Source organism: Rhagoletis zephyria, unplaced genomic scaffold (assembly GCF_001687245.7).
Source record: "Rhagoletis zephyria isolate East Lansing unplaced genomic scaffold, Rhagoletis_zephyria_1.1 Rzeph_scaffold_11584, whole genome shotgun sequence".
Classification (NCBI taxonomy): domain Eukaryota; kingdom Metazoa; phylum Arthropoda; class Insecta; order Diptera; family Tephritidae; genus Rhagoletis; species Rhagoletis zephyria.
The window spans coordinates 1-16242 of NW_016168660.1; the positions used below are offsets into that span (position 1 = coordinate 1).

At 36.9% G+C, this 16242-nt stretch overlaps 1 protein-coding gene across 1 annotated transcript; it reads right to left on the reverse strand.

Moving 5' to 3' along the window:
- Nucleotides 1–5: 5 nt before the first annotated feature.
- LOC108377152 (uncharacterized) lies at nucleotides 6–16011 on the reverse strand (the record flags this gene model as incomplete). The annotated part of the gene is made up of 7 exons (XM_017633415.1): nucleotides 15987–16011; nucleotides 3700–4100; nucleotides 3299–3583; nucleotides 3076–3220; nucleotides 2342–2866; nucleotides 1952–2155; nucleotides 6–57 (listed from the first exon to the last, which is right to left on the reverse strand). Coding segments are annotated over exons 2-7 (1416 nt in total), but the record flags the coding sequence as incomplete, so codon positions are not given.
- Nucleotides 16012–16242: the final 231 nt, after the last annotated feature.

Below are 16242 nucleotides of genomic sequence, written 5' to 3' on the forward strand. Positions count from 1 at the left end.
TGACCGGATAGTTGGTGTATGGCTGCAGGTGGCTCTGAACAAACGCTTAATTGGCTTCTGAAATGACGAGTGTATAAGAGTAGATTTTTTATGAAGATTGAAATGCATTAAACATATACATATGTAAATGAGTTTAAAAAAGAATATCGAGCCGTAACAGGAGAAAGAAGCAAATTTTTTTGTAAATTTTTTTTTGACGCAGAAATGCTCCTAGAGCTATTAGATGCATTTCTGCATCAAAATAAATGGTTTGAAAAAAATATCGCTTATGTTTTTTTTGGCGATTACGGCTCAATATGTGTCTTTATAATTTTCTGAATATCTAACTAGAATTGTGAAAGAAAGCAATTCTAGTTATAAAAGGATGTAGACAACGGGAGTAGATGAGCTCACCACACAGACATGCGGAAAGTCTGGTAAATTGGTTCCACTACTTTCACCTGGTAAACCGTCGCACAAAGGGTATTCATATCATCCGATAACTCTCATTTATCCACTAGTGAAGACACCTAGTACTCCCCAACTTCCGGAATGATTTGATTGCGACTAAGCCTCATCGCCCAGAAAGCGCATAGTACCACCACAGTACTTAACGTCATAAATATATAGAAAGTCTGAGGTCCCAATCTTAATCGCCACGCTCAGAGAACGGTCCATGGGCGTAGCCAGGTAGGGGCACCCCCCTAACTTTCAAATTTTCCTTATATATATATAAAATAGTACCCTGAAATGCCAGCTTAATAGGGTCTATCACCCAATCTCATGCAGTTCATCAAGGAGCCTCAACATACATACATTACGTGGCAATTCTTGAAGAGGTACAAAGAGTTAATAAGGCCTCTAGATCAGATTTTCTTTCAATATGGACCCTTTTAATCTCCAGCTGCCAAAAAGTTCCATTTTTAGCCTTGGAACCATCAGTATAGAAAGTTTTTACCGCGTTCCTCAAGGCAGCGTTGGATATCTCAATTGTGCCCTGGTAGGAAAGCGGAGGAGGTACTTTCTTACAAAAGAAACTCCAAATATCAGTTAGTAATTTTGAACCAATCTCTGCGCCTCGAAATCCAATCTTCGTGCCACAACCCAAAACAATGCAGTTTAACTAAAATTAGGGGGTGTCACATCCAACAAAGCATTAAGAGCCGCCCTTGTCGTTGTACTCGTGGCGCCCGTAATGCCTATGTGGATATGTGGTTTTGACCATAGTTCTACCCCACCATACAGGAAAGGAAAATATGAGACGGTCGGCTGATGAAAGATATGTATACACTAAAGTTACATAGTCACTCTCAGACGACGAGGCTTACTAAAGGTTCTGCAACATTTCGATAAAGTCGATATGTCTCGATTTTACTTTAGATTGAACTGAGTTTTCTAGAGTTTCTCTTAGACGGGTACATAATCGAGTTCTTTTGTGATCTGTGCGGGCTGTGCGCTATAGATCAGGTAAGGCAAGGTTAGGTTAGTTGGTTGTACAAAACAGGGGCACACTTGGGCTATAAGCATCAGCCTTTTGTGATGCAGTTCACGAGAGCTCCTCAGGGCTGGTTGAAAAGTTTGATCAAAGGCATTGAGACCTCAGCTACGTCAAAGCTGGTCAGTTTAAAAAAATTTTGAGATAATTCCACCTAATCGTCCTCTAAGCAGCTGCATCAGTCTTACCGCGTGAATACCTATCGGAGAGTTTCGTGTCAATATCCATCAGAATTAAGAGAAGGTGCTTTGGGAGCAAAGGAATAACCTTTCAACACCTCTGGTCGATAATCTACCAGAAATACCTTGGAGCTCCACATTTTCTGGTTTTGGAGACGGTGCCCGTTGGCCCAAGTAGTCAAGATTACTACCACTCTTTCTTTCCACGTTGGGACTAGTGCGAGTGTGCCTTTCCAGGCCAACTCATCCGAGCTCCGAAATAAATTACTTTTGTAAATGATAAATGTTGTACATTTACCTAAACTCCTTCTCCACCGATGGTGTTGCCGATGGTCCGGAACTATACCTCTTCGGTGAGCGCAGTATGGATTTAGGCATGACCTCAGGGCTATGCAAATCAACTTGAATGCGTCGTGAATCGATGCTTGAGGCGCGGCTAGCCATTGATGCGCAGCGTGCCGTCCAGCGGCCGCTATACGATGAGTCTGACATTGTAGAGCATCTGCAGATTTAAAGAAGGAATTTTTGTGAAAGTTGTGAGAAGAAACCGTTAGTTCTAAAAATTTAGCTGCGTATAATAAATTTCATTCAATAGGACTGAGATTGAGACAATTACGCTCATCATAGGCTTTCGGAAACAAAAGAAAAGCAAATTTTTTTGTAACAAAACGTTTTCACTTCCACTTACCTGCGATTGCCTAGCGGACTACTCTTGTCCTCTTCCTGTTCGATGGGCTTCTGTCGTGCCAGCACATGACGTTTAGCTGTGTCCGAGCGACGCGCCATATCGGCTACCGTAGCTCGCGATAACGGCTTTTCCACACGCGCACCATCATCGAAAGAGGCTGCATGCCAGTACAGTTTGTTGGTTGATGGCGGCTGGAGCAACGCACAAGGACCACCATTCTCACGGGTATTGCGTTGCACCAAACTATTGCTAATGCGCGACCCACGCGTCTTTACCTGCCGTCCACTGCTGCTGGTGTGCGTATTGCGATTGTGGTTGTGGTTGTGGTGGTGGTGGTGATGATGATGCCGATGATGGTGTCGGTTACGTTTTTGTTCCAGCAACAGGAGCGGTTTGTGATTCGGCGAAAGCAAATGTGAGAGGTTAGTGGAGTAAGCGATGGGATGGGGGACATGTGTGGAGAGATTTGGCACAGAACCAGTGTGGGTGAGGCGTCGTAGTTGTGGAGAAAAGCGAGCGGATGCGCTAATGAAATGAAAGCGAAAGCGATTTTTTTGGTTTGTTTTATATATAACTCAAATATTCAGAGCTGAGCTGAGCGGTGGTTGGGTTAAAATGGTTTGCTTGCGGGAAGCGTGTAGATAATATGCATTATTTACAAAGCGTTTGCATGTGGAAAATTTTGGCGCTTAACAAGAAGTTGATGAGAAGCAAATGCAATACACAATATTTACCTGAGCGACTTGGAGAATTTGATAAGCTCGGCTGTAAGCGCCTCCCGATCGAAGGGCTGTGGCGTGACCTGAGGTGGCGGTTCGGCCGGTGATGTGCGAAATACGCCGAACTGTTGATCCCAACGCGTGCTTTGCAGTTGAATGCCTGTGTGTTGAAGGGCGCAATTTTTTATAATTTCTTCCTATATATACATATGTATATAAGAAAATCACTACAACTCACCAATGGCACGCCTTTGTGAAGTTGCGCTGCTCTGATTGCTACGCACCGTCGACTTACTGCCACCAGTTCCGGCACGGAAACGCGCCGGCACCACCTTAGCCGCCGAGTCGCGCGCCTCGAATGTCATAACACAAGAAGCTACAACTATGAAGCCACCAAAGCCCATCACAATGGGTCCGACGTAGGATAGGTTGTTGAGATGGAAACCTTTTAGATCATTTTTGACCCTCACCGTTGCATTGCCGCGCAGCTCAGAGCCCGTCGAAAGGTAGTCCGCATAATAGCCTGTTATAAGTGGGAGGTAAAAAAATTCGGGTATCGTAAAAAACAATCAGCTTCGGGTGGTTTGCGTATTTTAATTTGTTAAAATCGTGTTCTTGCATTCGTCACCATTCACTTACCTATTATAGCCATACCGGCGCCAAGTACCATCAGCGTTAAGCCCAGTATCAGTGCTCGGCATGCATGCCAGAGGCATTTAGATGACATTTTACCGCGCACCACCTGCACATTCCATGTGGCACCCGAGGCGGGATGTGCGCGACGTAGATTACCAATTGCGTGCTTGCGTCGCACTGTGCCGCCACCCGCCCGTCGCGATGGCATCACATCGACTACACTGCTGCGATTTGGTTACACTTTCTGTTGTAAATTTAATACTTGTTATTGTTGTTGTTTCTGTTATTAATTAATTTTCACTTCAATGCCATTAGTAACTCGTATTTTTATTCAATTAAATGTTCTTTGCTGCAATTTGGTTCATTTGTGATAAGGATTGTGTTGTAAGTAGTTGTAGAAGAAGCTTTGCAAATGTGAATTTCGAAATTTAAACATGAAAAATAAATATTTTAGTACTAGCAAATACCCGGCGTGCTTTACAGCGCCTTGAAAGTATTTTTGTGTTGTTTAACACCCGTATTGTAATATTTCATTTATTTTATCAATTTAATTAAATAACATTTTTCAAAACAGCTGGCAACCCGCTTCAAAAATTATTTCGGCACCAAACTTTCCTAAACCCTTTCAGTTTGATACCCATATTGCAATATTTAATTTATCTTATCAATGAAATTAAGTTAAATGAAAATTTTCAAACATGTGGCAACTCTCTAATTTTTGTTTTCTGTATTTTAAGTTAGACCTCTAGCAATACACCGACGAAGACTGCATTCAATTTCATGCATTAGTTTTCGACTAATGCGCGTACAAACATACAGACAGACAGACAAAACTTCTAAAGATTGTTGATTTGGCTTCTATTGGCCTAGTAAATAATAATAAAAGTAATAAAATAATAAATAAAGTGAACTTGTTAAACTGGTGGCATACCTCTTCAAAACCCTAAAAAATATTTTAAAAATTTACATTTACCACATTTTAAACTATCTTAAGTAAGTAGAATGTGTGGGTTAGGCCACTTCTGCTCTTACGGCCTCATAAATATATACGTAATGAAATATATATGATTTTTCGAAAAGGTGGCAACCAAAAAATATTAAATATTTTCAATTTAAAGCTTTCATAAATCTCTTTCGATTGATATTCGATTTTGATATTTCATATAGCTTGTGTATAAGTTAACTAAATTCGACTTTTCAAAAAGGTGGCAACGCACTTCAAAAATGTTTTCAAGCTAAAATCTTCTTCTTTTATCTGATATCCATATTATGATAAATATTTCAATTATTAATTGCCTTAATTCAAATAGAATTTGAATTTCGAAACATATGGCAACCCTTCTGAATATATTTCAGAAATAAAACTTTTTCAACCCTATTTCGATAGATAGTCATAATTTAATAATTCATTTAACTTTTTAAATAATTTGAATTACATTTTCTAAACAGGTGGCAACCCCCTTCGAACCTCTCAGAAATATTCTAAATGTTCAAATTAAAGATTTACTAAAACTCTTTCGTTTGATCCATATTATAATGGGGCGTATTCTTGTTTTCGTACGAATCGGAAATCTTGAAATTTTCCTATCATTTCCTACACAAAAATTTGAAATTTTCGATTCGTACGAAAACCAGAATACGCCTCAGTAGCTCATGTAACTTGTATATAAGTTTTCATCCCGAAATCTGAATTCGCTTGAGGGTAATCAGGCATATCCTAGAGGAAGATCCATTCAGACGGCGCTTAATGAAGTCTTTAGAATAGGCCAGAGATTAGAGCAGTACACTCTGGCGACTGTACTTGAAGTTGAAGTAGCCTTTAACATTGTCATTATAGAAGCTATCCACAAATCCTTACACGTGCTTGGCATCGAGCTCTTAGCTAAACATGATGTGGCACAGAAGAACAATTTCAGCAGAATTTGGAAGCCGCATACCAAAGGAACCCAACCAGGAATATGAAAGTAGTGATATATGTTTCTGTTGCGACGACTTCAGTAATCAGAAAATTCCTAATGACCACTGTGGTCTAAGAGCTAATCCAGAAATAGATGAAAATGTAATAGTAAATAGTAACCCAAAAGTTATAGCAGTTATATGTCCGATCTTAGGTTACACTTCCCTGTCGGAACTACAGGAGTAATGATAACTTTCAATACGGATGCTCTCAGCGCCACTACAAACCTATTGCGTACAGACCTTTAAATAATGCGCACCCCGTCATTCGGTGTTTGCTTTTAGACTCAGAGAACGTGCCAAAAACGCCCTTAAGAAAAGTCTTCACAAATGTGTGCAAGATAGTTTTAAGCGCATTCTACATATTTAGTAGATACATATAATCACTCTGAGTTTTAGAAAGGTCATCTCTAGAAACCCGTTTTTATGTGCAGGTTCATCAGCATCCTAAACAAACACAAATAGGGGCCGTTTGGCCTCGAATTTACCTACAATTCATCTGTGACTTTACTAAGCAATGTGTAAAAACAGTTGGAATTCAAATACCAGTGTACTCTGTTTGCTTGCCTTAAACGAGTTGTTAATTAGGTCAAAGCGTTGCGTTTACATACTTATATGTATGAATATGCCATAGCCAGTCAAATGCAAATAGTCGTTAACAAATCCAAGCAAATGGCAAAAGCTTGCACGTGTAATGCCTGAATTGGGTGGTCCCCTTCGAATGCAAATGTATGCCATAAGCTCAAATGATTATTGAACTTACTCGTTATTGGTCGTTTGTTACAATTGAAACTTAATTAAAGTCAACAGCAGCAATTGCATTACGATAATGGAATCGTTAGAAAAGCACTTGACACACTAAGCTGCAGAAACGGCAAAGGTTTGCTTATGGCTTACTGAAAGTGGAACAGCTGAAAAAATTTACCTATATTGCTGCAATGATGATAATTTGAGTTGAATAGATATAGTTTTCCGATGGAGTATAGATATTAAATGTCTATAAAAAGACACATACAATGTCTTGGGCTTGGGTTAGCAAGATTCCTTGGCACCACTAAGCTACTTTTTTTCTAACAGAGGAAGCTAAGTACGTTATGTCCGGAACAAGAAGGCTTTGAGAAAAAAATTTGTTTCTATGGCTAAAGAAATTTTTCAAATACTCTCCGTCAGCAATAAAGCTGTAAAATCCTACTACGAATTCGCCAAAAGGTATACTGTCTCAACTGTGGCATACTTTTTAAAAGTAGTAGAAGGGGGAGACGTGTTAAAAAAAAAGTATTAAACAAATAAAAAGGTACGAAATCATTTAATCTAGCTCGAATTGCCTGCTTAAGTCGTCCTTAATTAATAGATGACATGCACTTCCGCCGAAAAACTCATGTGTCCGTGAGAACTGGGCCATATTAAAAGTATCTAGTAAAAGAAGCACGTATTTGTTTAAAAAAAATTTAATTTAGCCAAGCTTTTTATTTAAAAAAAATCTATTATTTTTTGCCATAGTGGCTAAATCTTTTGATATAGTATAAGGACAGCTATTTTCGGATATCGATCTAAATTTGTCCAAACCTTAGTATTCCTTTGTAGTGGACAAATTTCTACAGAATTTGCTCTACCTTACCACAAAATCTTAGTTTTTTGCCATGTGTTACAGCTTCTATGCTCTTGTCAAAACTTCCATTTTAATAAAAGTCATTTTGCTACATATAAAGCGGCTTTAAAGATAAGTCTTACCTTAGAGGCCCAACGATAAAAATCTTTGGCGGATTAAGCGGACCGGTTAATGCATACTGATGCTTCAGAAAAAATAATATAATTTTTTACCATAAAGAGTCGCTCCTTAAACCCTCCTTCAAAAAATTCTGAGAAGCCCCGAGCTTGATTACCTGGTATAAATACTAACGTCTGCACATAGTTTGGTTCAGACCCCCGTGAGTTAAAAAAATCTTGATGGTGCACTCAGTTGGATTCAGGTTCGAAATCCCAGTCAGATATTTATTTTTATGTTTCTTAAATTTTTTTTTTAATAAAATTTTGAACGCGAATTTTATGTGCTCAGAATTAAATTTTAACACAATTGACACTGAAATATTTTGAGGAAGATCAGTGCCATTTTTTACTTGACAAAGTTTCGATTGTCCAGAGTAGTTGTCTTTAAAAGCAGATAGTTGTACACAATTGACACTAGCATGAATTTATAATTCGAATGAAAACTTTCCTTCATGAGTTACATGTGTAATGATAAAGTGAATGTGTGTACTCTTATCTACTGTATACATACATAGTACATATCGTCGGTCCCTACAGGGACATTCACTATCGCGTGGAGATAGCCTCACATTAGCTGACTACATTCTTATTCGCGTCAAAGTAGAATAGATCGGAATAGACATTCATTTGCGTGACTATATTTAGATGCGTGGAAGACTAGCACATTTCGATTTCTGAGTAGATTTCTTATGCGTAACTGTACACAATTTCTGAAGTAGCACATTTCAGATTTTTGCGTGGAAGAGTAGCACATTTCGTTATTTGCCGTGGAAGACTAGTACATTTCAGATTTTTGCGTGGAAGACTAGCACATTTCAGATTTTTGCGTGGAAGAGTAGCACATTTCGTTATTTGCCTGGAAGACTAGCACATTTCAGATTTTTGTGTGGAAGAGGGATACGCAAGGCAGTTCATATAAGGTTGTAGCAGCCGTTAAAAAAAAAGTTACATAAATATGTATGTTTATACTATAATTATTTTTCTTCGGTCATGCTGAAAGTTTAGTGTTGTATATGGAGCCTTTTGGCCGGTTATTACAAGTAAAATAAACGTTTATTTTTCCTCCTACACCTTTCGACATTCGCGTCTTTCTCAGGGAATCTTTATTTATAAATAAATACGAAAAAACATATACATACAGTATCATATCAAGAGCACCCCGTTTCAAAGTGATATTATTTATGTTATGTTTATTTATTTACTTAAAAAACCTTCAATTAAAATAAAGTTAATTCTCTTAAAAAAATCCATATTGGCCCAAGTTTAAAGCCCAGGAGAATACTAAAAAAACTCAACAAATTTTCAACAACGCAAACGCAAATGAAATATTTTCCTTCGAAGAACTGTCCAAATATTTTCATTGGCAAAAAGTTAAGATATCTCATGTACGGAAAATTACAATAAAAAATAGCAAAAATCAAGTAGACATGGCAGTAAAATACGACTTTATGCTGTGAATTGCACTGTGAATTGCCTAAAGCTTACAAGGGAAAAATACCTTTAAAAAAAAGAAAAGTGGATGATATTAGTCTTCCACGCAAAAATCTGAAATGTGCTAGTCTTCCACGCAAATAACGAAATGTACTACTCTTCCACGCAAAAATCTGAAATGTGCTAGTCTTCCACGCAAATAACGAAATGTGCTAGCAATAAAACATGGCATAGCATAGCAATAGACATGGCAGTAAAATACGACTTTATGCTGTGAATTACACTGTGAATTGCCTAAAGCTTACAAGGGAAAAATACCTTTAAAAAAAAGAAAAGTGGATGATATTAGTCTTCCACGCAAAAATCTGAAATGTGCTAGTCTTCCACGCAAATAACGAAATGTGCTAGTCTTCCACGCAAAAATCTGAAATGTGCTAGTCTTCCACGCAAATAACGAAATGTGCTACGTCTTCCACGCAAAAATCTGAAATGTGCTAGTCTTCCACGCGATTAGTGAAATGTGCTAGTCTTCCACGCGAGAATCTGAAATGTGCTACTTTTCGACGCGAATAATGAAATGTGCTAGTCTTCGACGCGAATAGTGAAATGTGCTAGTCTTCCACGGTAATTTGAGATGTGCTACTCTTCGTTGGGAGCGACGATATATAAGGATGCATGTAGCATAACTATTCATTGCATTGTGCCATATGCACTTGATTTCTCTTCTCTTCAAAGAAAAATTCATATAAAATGACGCACAATAAATGAAAAAGAAATTTTTCTTCTATAAAAAATTCTTAAATCCGTTATTTCTTCAAGAAAATATACAGCAAAAGCAAAGTACTTTTTCAACCAACAGAAATGACGAAAAATATATCTTGTAAACAGCCCTCAACATAATAAAAAAAATGTAAATAGAACAAGTTGTATAAATCTATGCACATATTTTGCACTTCAAATGGCACATTTTATTTTTTTTTTTATAACGAAATATCAGCATAAATAATAATTGGAAAACGTAATAAGTAGGAGTCCTTCACAGTCGAATTGTCATTGCCAGTCGTTTTGCGTGTAAGCAACGGCGTATTTTTAGTTAGTAAGGCTACGCATATTTGCATTATTAAATGAAAAATGTCACTAAAGTGAAGGTGAAGAAAATCACAATAAATATCTTTATGTATAACTTCTTTTTCTTGAAAATGTGCTTTGCTGTTGCTGCAAACTGATTTAGACATTGTAGAAGAAAATAGCCTTTTCATTTTTTAAACCTTAATTTATAAGAATTTTTTGCTTTTCAATTTGCGGATTCAATTGTACCACTGCATCCAACTTAAACTACCGAAAATTGCAGCTGAATTAATCCAGAGCATGAAATGGTTTTGGAATGCTCAGCAAAGTGAGACGAGAGTAATTAAAATAGCATAGAATCATTCAAAAAATGAATCCATAACATTTTTTATTTGCGATTTTTATTGCCACTCACTGTACACAAAGAAAATAAAGCATTTATAGAAGCTACTCGGTTGTAACTACTTTTAATGCGTTCACACTGTGGACAAGCAATTGAAATAGTCCTTACAAGTAGCAGTTCAACAAGCAGAAAAGATGTGACAGCGACACTGACATTTACTAAGGGTCCAGTGGGTTGGTTGCAGCAAAGACGCTACAAGTACACACGCACACACACAAATAAATGAATAAGAATTTAAAAATAAATAAATAAATATGTATGCGTGTAGGTACGTGTTTACTCGTATTTATGTCAAGCAATTGTACAAATGTAAAAGTACAGAAACTTTTTGCCCCTACAAAACGTGCATTGCTTGGTTGTTTTGTGCAACCCTCTCCAAAATTAACTGCTAAAAAATACTAAATCACTGACTTTTGCGTGTCACGCTCCCAACATACTCACTCATTCCCACAGTCAACTATTTAGCTGTTGTTGTGGTGGCGCTTAACTTAATCCTTGTCAAGTGCCGTGAGACTATTTTTAAAAAATTGCGGCTAATACAAGTGGTTGAAAGTGGTATTTGTGTCGACGTTGATATTTTTATGAGCCTATGGCAAAGTTCGTTTTGAAATTAAAGCACAAAAATGGCGGAACAGTAAAATTAGTTCGTGAACGTGGGCAAAGTTTGTCAAAATTTTAGTCTTTATTATAGTCACAAAGCAAAAAGGCCATAAATCCGCAGCTGCAGCTAAGCATGCAGGAGTAAAGAACTAAAAAAAAATAAATGCTTATAACTACGTGCAATTTGTGTAGGCTGTAGGAAATGAATAATTTTTAAGGAGCAGTATGTAGTGGTGGGGCAAATATTTTAAAAGCTGCACTAAGCTTATAGAAACTTTAGTCGTTTAAGGACCGTTTTTTTACAGATATCATAAAATTCGGGAAAAAGTATTTTCTTGCTTTAAATACTTGAAGTGACTCAAGAAAAATAGCCCTGTAGAAAAGAATTTGATATGACTGCAGTGGTTATGAAAGAGTTTTGCGACAAATCTCTAAAGAAATAAGATCAGGTTTAGTGGGTCATTTAAAAATTTGCTACAAATTCCACCTCAATTAATACTTTAGAGGTAAAAGTGATGTTTAGTTAGACTAGTGTTCGCCAGCGGTTGAAATTCAACCTTTTAGATTAATGGGAGTTGAGGGGGGCTGAACTGAGCCGACTTGAGTTTAATTGCGTAACAGAATATAACATAACATAACATAGCTTAACATAACACAACATAACATAGCGTAGCATAACACAACATAACATGGCTTAACATAACAAACACAACACAACACAATACAATACAACAAAACACCAGAATACACAACACAAGACAACAAAACATAGCATAAAATTACATAACATAACACAACATAACATATTGTCATAACATAATAATAATAGATTGGCGCTTACACATTTGTTAGTGCTTGGCCGAGCTTCTCCTCCAAATTGTGGTGTGCGCCTTGATGTTGTCACACAAAGCGGAGGGACCTACAGTTTTACGCCGATTCCGAACGGCGATTGTATTTTTATGAGAAGCTGTTTTTCATTGCAGAAATACACTCGAATTTTTGCCATTGCCTGCCGAGGGACGACCGCTATTAAGAAAAAACCTTTTTTCTATATTTTTTGCGTTGTTGCTTTGACCAGGCTTTGAACCCAGGCGTTGCGGAGTGGAAGCGCACACTGCTTACCACTACACCACAGCGGCCGTCAAAACATAACATAACATAATAAAACATAGCATAAGATAACATAACACAACACAACACAAAACAATAAAACACCACACAACACAACATAACATGTTATTCTTCAATTTTATATCTTTTTTTGTCTCTATCTATATTGGGGTCTGCGACATCTGCAAAAATAAATTATCGCAAATTCGCTGTTGGATTTCTAGTGGGAAAGAGACTTCGCCAACAAGTAGTGCCGTTCGCATCAGTGGACGATTGTCTCGATATAATTCATATGAAAGCGAGATTCTCCCAACATCTCGCTCATTTGCGCTACACTCCTCGAGGGAAGAGGAATACGATATGACCAAAAATAACTACAGACTACGAAACCGCACTACGGCTGATCCACTTCAACGACACAGGGAGGTGGGGAGGGAGAAAGGAACGAAAAAAGTGAAAAACAGCAAACTACCTACCAATGAAACTAATAAATAAAATGGTTGTGTAACAAGACGTGGAGCAATACCATCAGCTCCATCAGAATCGGGAGAGATAGCCGTTTGATACCAGGCAAATTTTTAGTAAGGCTATTTTCTATGATACGATTGCTTTGATCTGATGCCTGTTAATGTATTAAGAGCTGTTCTACCTTTGTCAAGTTGGATATGGAAGCAAAACCAATGGTTCTGGGAGTAGAAACACCTATTTGAGAACCCGTGTGAAGATCCCTCATTTTTCATATTCTTCTTTTACTTCATATTTGAGGCTGTAGGCTGATAATTTCTCTGCTGTGCCTACTGACGTAAATTGGAAATGCCTAGTGAAGCCAAGTCCTTCTTCACCTTGTTTTTTATCGCAGAGGAAGCTTTACTATCCGTGGATCTGGGATAAGGAAATTTAAAAATTATTAAGATGAAACTTCTTAAGCGAGTTCGGAGATGTTTGCGTTAAATATTTAACGCCACGATGAGGGTGGTATATGGCTAATGCGTGGGCATAAAACGAACGGCTGCGTTGAATGCCACTAGGGATGGGGAAACACAAAGACAAAAGCGAAGACAACGACAAAAACCAGAACCAAATTGGCTTTTATTTTTAAGAAAAGAAAAGGATTGGTCAATAAAATAAGACATTTCACCTCCTTTCTACAAAAATCGTGTCTTTGAGAGTTTTTACTGCCTCCTATATACTGTGAATGCAATAACACAAAAAAAAATAAAAAATAGAAACACACGAAGCAATCAGTACAAATAAGTACCCAAAAAACTGTGGATCAAATATAGTCAAACTGCGTTTTTGGGGTTTCTCTCAGACGCGTCAGGATTTTTTTTTAACGATCTTTGTCTCAAAGATATGATTTATTCAAAAATTATTTAAAATATTCACTGCACTGTAGAATAACAACCTGGGTGCCAATTGAAAGAGAAAATTCTGTGGAATTGAAAAAAAATAAAAGTTTGGTCCGTGGGAAAAATAGTTAGATATTGAAAACGCTTTTTTTAATTAATTTAATCTTTTAAGAATTTTTCAAAAACAAGTCTTGCCGAATTTCAAGGAGATTTAAGGATAAAATTTTAACAGTACATTTTCAATAACTTTTCGTCCTTGAAATATTTAATCTGCTTTAATTCTACAGAATTTTCTCTTTACTTTGATACCCACAGCGCTTTTCTACAATGCCCTGAATTTAAAAAAAAAAAAACAATTCCTTTAAAAATTCATATTTTTCAGATTTCAAAGTTCTTTAAATAACTCCTGAGGTAAAACAGAGAAATTAAAAACACAGTTTCCCTAATGTTGACCCATGGTTTTGGTAAAGTTCCCACTTGAAAACGGTTCAGTTTGGAGCTTTTGGTTCTGCCGAATAAAGTGCGAAGATCAATCTCAAGAAAAAAGTGCGAAATTATTTAAGCAAATTTAAGTGCCGTATTTTTTCAAGTAGGTTTTAAAATGTAGCTGCTTTCAAACACTTTTTTTTTAGAATACAATTTGTATTTAAAGTGCCGATAAATTTTAAAACCAACTTGAGAAATCGGCACTTAATCAGTAATAGTTATTACCTAAATATTAAATTAGATATAATTTTATTAGTTCTTAAATAATTTTCTAAATTTTCCACACACTGTGCGCTACGCTGCAGAAAATGTGTCTCAACGATGTGCTATAAATTCAATACTAATGCCAGTGGGGTGGTTAATCACTCCTAAGGTGTGCTTTTGTGTAGGCAGCAACAATATAAAGAACCAAACACAAGGACATACATAAATACATACAAACATATATACATATACATATACTTACACCTGTTGTTTGGCGTAGGTGGCGTGGTGTGCGAGTGTGTATCGTTTGTTAATTTTGTATCTTTTGACATTTAACATTTTCAAGCTTTGGAAACGACGTTGGCAAAAAGCAAAACAAAAGTCGCAGACAGTTCGACAATGGAGGTATATATCATGATAAAAATATAGTAAGGTAGAACCGCTGAGAGTCACTTTTAAGATTCTTGACGTTTCCAAACAATTTAATTTTTAAATTTACTCACAAACTCACACACACATTTTCATTTTCAATCTCAAGCAACAACAATTTCTAACAATTTCAATTTTTTATTTTCACTTTTATATGATTTTAAAATGTTGGCAAACTTCAAAAAAAAATCATGGCCGACAAATTGAGAGAACGGTTATACCTTGCTATGTTTTTATCATGGTATATATGTATGTACATACATACATACATACAGCGCACGCACAAAATAAAACAGAAATATTTTTGTTTGCATGCGTAAATGTGTGTGCACGAAGGCATGTTTCAAGTGACAGAAACTGGTAGAGAAAGACAAATAAAAGCAAAAAATAGCAGCTGCTGATATCAAGAACAATGAGGACAAAGGTGTGAGATTTGAAATCCCAGAGCAAAGCAGAGCACAGCTGAACAGAGACATGTACTTGCCATACATCTATATATGTATACGAGAACATTAGATTAATTGATAAGTATGAGAAAATGAGACTGTCCCACTGTGCCCGTTAGTTGGCGATTTAGCCTTGTACCCTTGTAGGAATTATATGCATACATACTTACTACATTGCTTGTAATAATAATATATCTTTATTTGCTCGATTAAAATAGCCCCCCCCCCCCACGAAGCTCCTCTTCAATGCAGAGAAATTACAATTTACGCAGTTCTATTTGCGCTTATCTCCTTGCCGACATTCCTTTCGTATTGTTAGTCTCAATTTTACCTTTTCACAAACAAAAGTTTTATCATTATTGAATGCTGCACACACACACACACACACACACACAACCATTCAAGCGCTTCAATAGACGCCAGCCATTCATTCTATTGTAATGTTGTACGTATGTATACATATTTGTGTATGTGTGTGTGTGTTTGTATACCTATAGCTTTGCTTTTTATATACTTTCAAGGATCTGTTGCATGCTTTTCGGCTGTGAAATACCAACATATTGACACAAGACAATGGAAAACCACAGGTCTTTCTTCTTTATTCTACAAATACTTTTGTACTGTTGTCTACCGTTTACGTTACGATTTTGCCTACCCACTTTCACTTGCTCTCTGATAGCTGATAGTTAGTTGGGCTGCACTAAATATCTGGTTTTCTTTAATTTAATTCACACTTAATCTTACGGGTATGTATACGATTGATTTGCCCATATACACTACCTTCACACGTACGTACATACGTACATATGTATGCATTGATAAATTTTTTCCAAAGCGAATTTGTTAGCAGCACTACACTTTAGAGACTAACCATCACAATACATAGATACCTTCTTATGGTTTTTAAACAATTTAAATAAAATTCTATTCAACAACAAAATAAAAAAAAATTAAGAAAAAATCACAATTCAGTGCAGAACACTTTTTTGCTGGCTGCTTCAATTCACTTTGCTTTGCTTATCTGATTTTTTTGCTACTCACTTCCGTCGAATGCGTGCGTACGCGACAAGCTTTCCGAGCAATCTGATAAGAACAGCAGCATCCTGTCGTGCTGCATAAATCCTACGCGCTTCTCCCGCTCCGCTTGGGATGCTGTTGCTGTTATCACACGGAAAGCGCAAGGTTTGTACGTTTTCTCTGGTGGCTGTTACAATACTCCAGCTTACACATTTACATTTACAACTTTCTGTTATTTACAATAAAAGCTACCGTACATTTACATTGAAGTTTAACAGCG